General features: G+C 40.2%; 2 protein-coding genes across 2 annotated transcripts in view; both read right to left on the bottom strand.

The window, feature by feature from the left end:
- LOC107678451 (BDNF/NT-3 growth factors receptor-like) overlaps positions 1-3,784 on the bottom strand; it is a 58,026-nt gene extending 54,242 nt beyond the window's left edge. The window contains exons 1-5 of the mRNA XM_016473723.1: positions 3,321-3,784; positions 2,743-2,817; positions 2,589-2,660; positions 2,273-2,341; positions 1,728-1,870 (exon numbers count right to left, since the gene is read on the bottom strand). Of these exons, the coding sequence (XP_016329209.1) occupies positions 1,728-1,870; positions 2,273-2,341; positions 2,589-2,660; positions 2,743-2,817; positions 3,321-3,526 (565 nt within the window). The 5' untranslated portion in view covers positions 3,527-3,784. The remainder of the gene's footprint in view (positions 1-1,727; positions 1,871-2,272; positions 2,342-2,588; positions 2,661-2,742; positions 2,818-3,320) is intronic.
- Positions 3,785-7,442: 3,658 nt separating this feature from the next.
- The window catches only part of LOC107678385 (recQ-mediated genome instability protein 1-like), a 3,225-nt gene continuing 1,166 nt past the window's right edge, over positions 7,443-9,501 (bottom strand). The window contains exon 2 of the mRNA XM_016473622.1: positions 7,443-9,351. Coding sequence (XP_016329108.1) covers positions 7,608-9,326 — 1,719 coding nt within the window. The 5' untranslated portion in view covers positions 9,327-9,351 and the 3' untranslated portion in view covers positions 7,443-7,607. The remainder of the gene's footprint in view (positions 9,352-9,501) is intronic.

Raw genomic sequence — 9,501 nt, 5'->3', positions numbered from 1 at the left:
TTTCTACAAATTTGCTCCCATGAAGAAACAAACTCATCTACATCTCGGATGACCTGAGGGTGAGTACATTTGCAGCACATTTTCATTTGAAAATGAAAAAAAAGAAAATTCTGTCATCATTTACTCATGCTCACGTCATTCCAAACCTCTGACATTCTGAGAAACACAAAAGAAGATATTCTAGGTCTAAAACATCACTGGTCCCCACTGATTTTCACTATATATATATATATATATATATATATATCTGTGTGTGTGTGTGTAAAATATAATTTTCTGAGTATCTTCTTTTGTTTTTCGCAGAAAAGAGAAAGTCATACAGGTTTGGAATGACATGAGCATGAGTAAATGAATTTTGGGATTAAACGTCAACAAGTCCAAACTTTCCTTTTCTAATTTAAACTGCACTGGCAAAAAATCTCTCATGTACATTTGGCCCTCTATAGATGTTCCAAAAGTGGTAAACTGGAACAATTCACTGGAGCAGCTCGTTTTCTTTCAGTGCACAAAAAAAAAAATGGAAAAGAAAGGCAGCATTTGGCCACAGGCCAGCAGACGCTCAGTGCTAAATGTCTCAGTGTTTTTGCATTCTGGGGATCCCCCCGTCTGTCTCTATTTTTCCCTTTTCCTCCCTCGCTCTCTTGTCTTCCTCCCTCGAGGGTCTTCTGCTGTGGTATTGCTTAAAATAGGCCTGGCTGGAGGCTGATCTTTTGGATCAATAATTATTTACGTCTCAAGCCGCAGTCATAAAACTACAGCCTGGAAAAAATCACATCTTACCAAACAAACAAACCTACATTTCAGTATTAAATATTAGATGACCTCTGCTCTGAATAAAACAATAACACGTTTCCTTAGTAGGCCATAGTAGATTGTTTTAGTTCATTCTTTCCAGTCAGTTGCTTCATCAAAGAAATGCATCAAGTTGACAATTAGTTTCGATGGATTAAATGTATTTTAATAAAGAACAGTGTTGGTATTATTAACTCAAACTAAAACGTCGTAACTTAAACTAATATTAAAAATATGTTTTCAGTAACTGAAATAAGGCTGGAATAAATGAAATATTAGATGAAAAAAACTTTTTTAGAATTAGAAATGTTGCCTTGGCATCTAACTGAAAAAACAAAAAAGCAAATAAATAAATATTTCTTTAAAAAATAACACAAATGGCAAAGCACATATGCATACTAATAATAAATACTATAATATTATATAAATAACAAAATTAAAATAACTGATAAACACACATATGGAACCCTCATATATATGCAAATGATACATACATATGTTTATTATTATTATTATTATTATTATTATTATTATTTAACTCTTTCCCTCAGGTCTACTTATTTCAAGTTTTTTTGTTTGTTAGTTTTCCACCAAAACAGACACAATCGAATTTTTCCTGACTATTTTTGACCCTCTTTCACCTTTTCGCATATAGAAATCTTATGTTAATGCCCTTGACTGTGAAATAGGTTACGGCACTGTGCTGCACTGGTTTACAAGCTATTGGTTAATCCTGGTTCCAATAATGTTGGTTACAGTATCTATAGAGCTTTGTAAAAGATTCACAAAGCAGTCTGTGGTGAAATTTGCTGTAAACACTGTTAAATGAACTGAAATTAATGTACAACGTTTGACCCAACTTTTGCTTATATTACTCCTTCATCATTAGTTAACGGACATTTATCCTTATCTTCTCTTTATCATCTGATTCTTACCACAGTTGGGCAGTGTGAGCTTAGACAGCGCTGTCCTCTTTCCTTCCTCCTCCACACACAGCAGGTCCTCGGCCTTCTCTCCTCTCCACTGCTTCAGCCACACGTTTTCACATATGCACTGCAAAGGATTGCCTGCCAGCAACCTGCAACACACAAAGCGCATGACAGCTCCCTGAAACATTCAATGCAAAAAATACTGATCAAGAACACAAATAACTCTATACGTGTAACCTGATAGGACTACATTACATATCATTACAGTTTACATCAATATATTTGCGACTCCGGTTATCGGACAATATTTCTGAGAATGGTAGCTAGTACTGTTTGGCTGATTCCCAAAATTCCAAAATGTACCAACAACCATGCAAATGCAATCGGATATTTTTGAATAAATGCTACGTTTGAATGGATTTGAAATATATTGTTATGTAAAATATGTTATGTTTAAGTGTGCATGCATCGTTTGCTGCATTCCTTGTTTTTCTATTAGCAAAAACCAAAATAAATAAATCAAAAATAAGAGAGAAAAATAAGAGACTCACAGATATGAAATGTTTAAATGACGAAACGTCCTCCACGATAGATTGGACAGATTGTTCTCTTTGAGATTCCTGTTAAAGGAGACAATGATCAGCACTGACAAAACTTATTATATATTTATAATATACATATTTAATATAAATCATATAAAATTAGTATATATTTATATAATAAAACATACTGATTTAACAGTCATATTTTTTAGCAATGTAGTTAACATTTCAGAATTCATATTTATTTTTACATAACACTAAACTTTCTAAACAACCAAAACATGCTAAACTGAACCTCCAGCTTCTCCACAACCAAAGCACTCACAGATACTGTAGTTTCGGGTTGCTCTGAAAGGCCTGCCTCGAAATATATGCGAGTCTCGTGTTGGTTATGGTTCTGCAGGACAACACAAACACGGATATCATAAATTTCTATCTCACAGCAAGAACGTAAAAGCTGTTCCACATTTTATACTCACAGGTTTCTGAGGTTGTGGTACGAGTCGAGATCTTTTTCATTAATGGATTTGAAGCTGCTTTGATTTGCAATGTATCTGTAAACAGCAACAATAACAACAAGATCTGGCTAAACGAGTCATGCAGGGTAGATTCCCAAAAAATTTATAATAATCTTTTAACTCAATTAATTCATTAACTGATCTATGGTGAGTAGTAAAAACTCTAAATAATTTCTAATAAATTAAATATTTTTTAAAGGTAGAAATATAAAAAAAATTCCCATTCTGCTGGCCTAAATTCAAACAAATGCACTTCTAGTGTGATTTAAACAGCAACTAATTTCAAAATACTACTTAACCTAATTAAAGTCAATCAAACTGACATAGTGATTCATATGTTTTAAAACATTTGTGTAAAACAGTCAACAGCAGATATAACCGAGTAATAATACAGTGTACTCATAAAATGACTTTGGCACAATAATTCCAAGTACAATAAAACCCGGATAAATCATAGAAATCAAACAATTACGCACGCACGCAATTAACTGAATGACACAACATGCATCATCTTCTGTGGCCTCTTCTTTATAACTTACATGTCTGTGATATTCTCCATCTCTGCCTCGGACTGCAGCATGGGAAAAGCCATAATGCTGCGCTCCGCATCCACGCACGAGATCCGCACGCCAGTGCACGTGCAGAGCTCCGGACAAGCGGCACCGGGCCTCCAGAGCGCGAGCAGCATCAGACCCCACCCGGCCCCCCAGCCCGCCATGCCGAAGCCCCCCGACAGCAGGCTCATCCCCGGGTCCCCGCCTCCAGTTTTAAGACCCCTGGAATCCAACGCGTGGAGAGAGCGCAGAACACGCGCGTCTGGAGCGTCGCAGAACGGCTCGTAACGCACCGTCGACCTTGTCTCGCGCGTCTGTCTGCGTGAAGCGTCCGTGCTCCTCTCGTCTCCGTATGCCTCGCTCTGCCTAGACGGAATGACCGAGACGCTGGCGTTAAATGACGCGTCCGGTGAGCTTTTCCGTGACCCCAAAGCGCACGTTAAGAACGCGCGTTTAATGGCAAATCACACGTCGAAGACGAGCGTTTTGCTGCCAAATCGCACGCTTTTGACGGGTCAGTGTGCAATCAGACGCCCGCCCAGGCGTATGTGAATACTTTGGCTTGCCATAGACAAGGACGGAATTAAGACGCGCTCTTGAGAGACGCGAGTGCTGAAGTGAGGGAGCGCGGGCGCTGGATGATGCGCAGCGCATCTGAGGGGAGGAGACGAGGAGAGGAGATCATTCAGACACTTCATTGATTATTGACAGCGTGTAGCATCCTTACACGATCAGGACTTAAGAGCTTAAGGCGAATGAATTACGCATATAGAAGTCAATGCATGTTTCATCTCCTTTCAGGCATGTTGCTCAGATTATGGTAATGATGACAGTCGCTTGACAGATGTAGTTCACACACAGCAGTTGGGGTTCGTTCGTGAATGATTCATTTGTGCATGAATCTTTAAATGAACGAATTGTTCTCGAATTGACTCATTCTCGACTCTCTCTCAGCGCGAGTCGTTCAGTCTGATTCACATCAAGGAAATAAATAGAAAGGGGGTGGAGAATTATGAGCAAAAAACAACAACAACGACCATACACAATTAAAATGACGCAAGAGTGTTAATGGAAATCATTATGGATTTTTATTTAGGCTACTAAGTGTATTATAGTTATTATTAATATCTTGATATACGTCACATACAAAATTGATAAACAATGAATGCTCATATTTTTGCAGATAGGTCTAGATATCTGGCATCGGCGTTTTTGACATTTAAAACATAGTGATCGTCAGTCACGTGACCAGGCATCGATCTGCCTATAATGTTGGGCTTTGTCAGAGATGACCATTAAAGGCCCTTCACACCGAGAATAGCCTATAAAGATGACTAAAATGATCTGATCTGCTGTCTGCAGTTTTAAATGCTCCAGATCTTTAAAGTAGGATGAAGTCTGATTGAAATAAATAAATAAATACATTAATTAATTAATTTATTAATTCTTCTTAAAGGGATAGTTCACCCAAAAATGGATATGTTGTCATCAGTTACTCATCCTCGTTGTTCCAAACAGTTGCCGGTAGCCATTGACTTCCATATAAGTATGAAACAAACAAACAAACTCTATGGAAGTCAATGGCTACCGGCAACTGTTTGGTTTCACACATTCTTCAAAATATCTTCTTTTGTTTTCAGCAGAAGGTTTGGAACAATATGAAGGCAAGTACGTTAGGCTAAAAATTATGGCTTATTTTTCATTTTTGGGTGAACTATCCATTTAACTGTCGGCGAGCAGAAAATAGTTGATTTGTAGACCAGCAAATTTGAATAAAGGATCTTAAGATTTGTTTTGGTCACACGGCAAGTAATTTCTGATGAATGGAATGATGAGTTGCTGGTAACACAAAAGGCCACTCACTTGTCAACACCTGGGGTGAGTGAACGACGAGTCGCTACTTAGCAGCTCTCTCAACCCGTTACCGGGTCACGCAATGACGTCAATGACGTCAGGATTGACGCACGACGCGGGAATAGAAATCAGTGTTGAATTAGATGAGCGTGCACGCACAGTGGGAGTCTCTGAAGGGGCAATTTATGGTGCACTCAGTTAATGACACTCAGGTGTTTTTAGGCCAGGACCACAAAGATCAAGCTATATAATCTCTATGATTAAGGCCAAGTCTACTGTATGCTTTAATTTAACTGATGGAGTGTGAGATTACATGAGACAAGGGTTACTTCATTATGAAAGCCCTTTGCATTCTGGTCTTGAACTGTGCAGACTTTTTTTTTCTGTGCATTTCTTTGTACCTTTATGTAAACAGCAGGAAGAACAGCCCATCACGGGATTAGCTGGCTCATTAAACGGTCTGCTTGGCATGTGCTTGGCTCACAATTAATGTTTGCATTTCACACTGCAATTACATTCCACTGCTGCCATCTATTGGTGCCCGTTGGTATTTGTTTTAGGACTTCTTTGTAACGCTGCTTACTAAAGCAACCCAATACTGTTATTGTTTCTTATATTTAGGATGATTATTTGCAAACCCAAAGCCCTTAGTATTAAATTTCGCCCCATAGCCTTTTGTGCTATGGACACATAGTGTAGATAAATAACATACTGCAAAGTCTGACCCGAATAAATGTGTTTTTTCCCCTCTCTTATTAAACGATTTTATCTGTCTACCAACAAAATAAACGTCAAAAATCTACATATGTATAGGTCCTCTTTTACATAATTAATTATTAAAAACATAGAGCGCTTTTGCAAATATTTATTTTACTACCAGGCACGGTAACACATTTGCAAATTGCTAAATTATATTAGGCCTACATTTAAACAATACCGACACATTTTGTACTCTGATTGTTTTAAAGTATTTTTAAGGCATATATACGTTAGTTCAGTTCATTTTTTAATAATTGCCCCATCTTCAGTTCAATCAACATATTGTAACAGTGTTACTGCTGACCATCTTGGTCATTTGCCTGATTTTCTCAGCAATCTAGCATGCTAGCATGTCCACAGAAACACTAAAGCTTTACAAACAAGTAATGTCAACACTGTTTTTATGATCCCCCTGCTGGTGAAAACCACTCTAAGACCTAAACCTGCTCTGCCTAGGATGGAAGACCAGCGAAGACCAGTCAACAGCTTAAGCTGCTTTTCACTTTTTTTCTTTCTTTCAGCAGGGCAGACAGAGATAATGATCTATTCAATAAAAGGAGGAGTAAGAAAATGCGAAGCTTACCCACCAAAAGGGCTTTGTTCAATATCTTTGATGAAATGTGGACCATGTGCATCAAATCTTCCATGCAAAAAGAAAATGCTAATGTGAATGTGCACACAGATGATGACAGTTATAACTTGCATGAGAAGGGAAAGATTTCCATGTAGGTAATAGACATTTCAAGTCGGCAGCTGAGGCTATTTTCATTGCAAAAGCTGTGTTGTACTTTTTCTACCAGTTACAGGAGTTGTAAAAGAGATACGCACACACACACATACATATATATATGTCTTTATATATATAAAGATTTCCAACTGCACCCTGTTTCTACTATACTCTGTAAAGTACTACTTCATATTATACGGATTACTGAGGAGAGGTATTATTTCAAGAAGAAAAAAACGTTAAAACTTATTTTATAAAACGGATAGTTCTGGTCCTTGATTCTGATTGGTTGAGCCGCGTTCGAAGCTGTTGTAAATTACTCTACAAACATACACCTTTGTTTACGTTTGTCTGTTGCTCGGTTTGGCGGAAGAATACTGTTTTTATTAATATCATTACACTTTATTTGCTCTGTTTTATTCTGTGAAACCTTACTACGTATATGGAATAACCGATTTATAAAAGCAATAAGCCCTGTGAAGCCATGGTTTACAGTGATTTTATAACAGCTAAGCTTCGCGTCGTGCCTAACAACGCCCCTTAGCTGTTATAAATTCACTGTAAACCACGGCTTCTTGGGGCTTATTGCTTTAAGAACACATAGAAACCACATAGCAACCACCCACAACGTTTTCTTCAGTAAAATGTAAAAATTAAAAGGAAAAACAAAAAATTGTGTTTAAATTATTTTTAATTCATTAAATCATTTTCAAAGACATTCAAATCTAAAAACAAAACTACTCACAAAAAACGGAACACATTGGGTTCTGAATTGTAAGGAATGCAAGTGATGTGCATTATAAGCGGTCTTCTTCAGACTGAGAGAACCGAAACAAGTCATTCCACTAAAGCCTCATCGAAACTACCGACTGAATCAGCATGAACACTGTCCGATTCGGTTCAACTAAGAGAGTCCAGAGAATAAGTACAGCTTAGTTCCTCCTCTCTTTCACTCTTTTCTGTATCTCGGAGCTCTCTCTGTCAGAGAGTGGACTGGCACACAACATGACTCCTCTGCCCGTCTGATCCACCTGCACGCTCATCATACAGCACATATCCACCAGCTCTCTTTGACAATGCTGAATCCCGCTGTCCACCTCACCGCGTCTCGCCGGGTCTTTCCGCAGCACTCGAGCCTCTGCTGCCGTGTAGCCGATGAGTTTGGTGAGCATGGCGTCAGACAGATCCACATCCAAGTACCCGGTTCCGTCAGATATGGTGGCCCCGAGTTGCCACACGCCACTACTACTGCGCAAATTTCCTACTAGCGTCACGATGAAAGCTTGTAGTCGTAAAACCTGAACTTTGGTGGGAGGCCAACAGCCAGCCTGTAGCATGCAGAGGTACGGTGGTGTAGGCGCATCTCGTTCGCAACCAGAAGATCCAGCTGTGTTTGTAGAGGAACTTGTAACAGATGTGTGAGGAACTTCATTTAAGGTTCTGCTTTGGTTGGTGTTGCTAAGCAGATTTCTAGAGCGAAAAGTTTGGCTTGGTTCTTCGGTTTTGTGTCGGTTGGGGAAGTTTGCATCAGGTTCCTCTACGTTTGCAACAGGAACTTCATTTAAGCTTCTGCTGTTAAGCATAATTCTACAGCGAAAACTTAGAAGGCTTGGTTCTTCGGTATTGGGCTGGATTACATCAGGGTGCTTGATTTCAGAGTGTTCCCGCCTGCTTGGCCTGACTTCTGAATCTATCGGGTTGTCCAGCATCACACTGTCCAGCTCCTCTAAAGGGATGTCATCAAAGTCCTCGTCCACCACATTTTGTGGAACGTCATCAAAATCATCTGGAATACCTCTGAAGTCATCATCTGGAATTTCATCCATATCCCAGTCGTCTTCTCTGGAAACGGGCGTCGCTTGAGGACGGGGTTGCGACTGAGGTGGTCTGAAGGAAGCTTCTGAAGCCATGCTGTTGTAGCCGCTGTCAGCTACCTGATGACCTACTGGAGCCTCTACGCTGGCCAGGAGCTCCTGGTCATCCGGTTCCTCGCCTTGTGGATGGTTCTCCTCAGGCAAACCGAGTGTCCCGCAAAGCACTCTGCTCTGAAAGTAAATCTCCAAGAGCTGTTCCACCTCCCCACCCAACACCTTCACGTTCTCTGCTTTCAAGAGCAACACCCCGAGACAGACGCCGATTGGACCGACTAGCTGTAGCTTCGTCCCGGGTGGCAGGTTGGTGCTTAAAGCCGGGATGGGCTGGTATTCCATACCCTCCAGACTCTGCACTCCATCCGTGAGCTGCAACATCAACATACGTGTGGGCTTGGCCTCCCACGGCCGCTGCGTTTCCGGCGTAACCGCCGAGACTTGATCATTGGAGCAGGCGGTGCCCCGAATACGCTGCAGCTGAGTGTAGGCAGGCTGGCTGACGTCTAGCAGGGAGTCCATCTGAAGACAGTAACAGCTGTTTAGTTCTGTTTTCTGTGCCTCGGATATTCTTTCGGGGAGCACCGGGTGGGACAGATCTCGCAGGTCAGTCACTAGCCATTGCTCCAGGATGCGCTGATTCAGCAGCGACTGAGGCACGGATTCGCTAACCGCTTCCACCTTTATCCAGTTCACGCAAGCGTCCAGCCAGGTGTGAGGGACCTGGATGTGCCATTGAGAATGCAGCCATGCCTGGGTAAGCTGGACTTCACCCACTGACATCCTCTCACTGTCCCGAACACTAGAGCTTCATATTTTAAACACAGACAGAGGCAAATGCGTATTAAAGATTTAAGAATTAAGAATTAAAAGACTTTTTAAACTAATGCAATTTTTTTAACTTTCAAATCTAAGGCTACAGCATCCAATTATTAAGTTGGTAAATTATATATATATA

The sequence above is a fragment of the Sinocyclocheilus anshuiensis genome, unplaced genomic scaffold (assembly GCF_001515605.1).
Source record: "Sinocyclocheilus anshuiensis isolate Anshui unplaced genomic scaffold, SAMN03320099.WGS_v1.1 scaffold112, whole genome shotgun sequence".
Taxonomy (NCBI): Eukaryota; Metazoa; Chordata; class Actinopteri; order Cypriniformes; family Cyprinidae; genus Sinocyclocheilus; species Sinocyclocheilus anshuiensis.
This window is presented reverse-complemented; position numbering and strand designations above follow the sequence as displayed.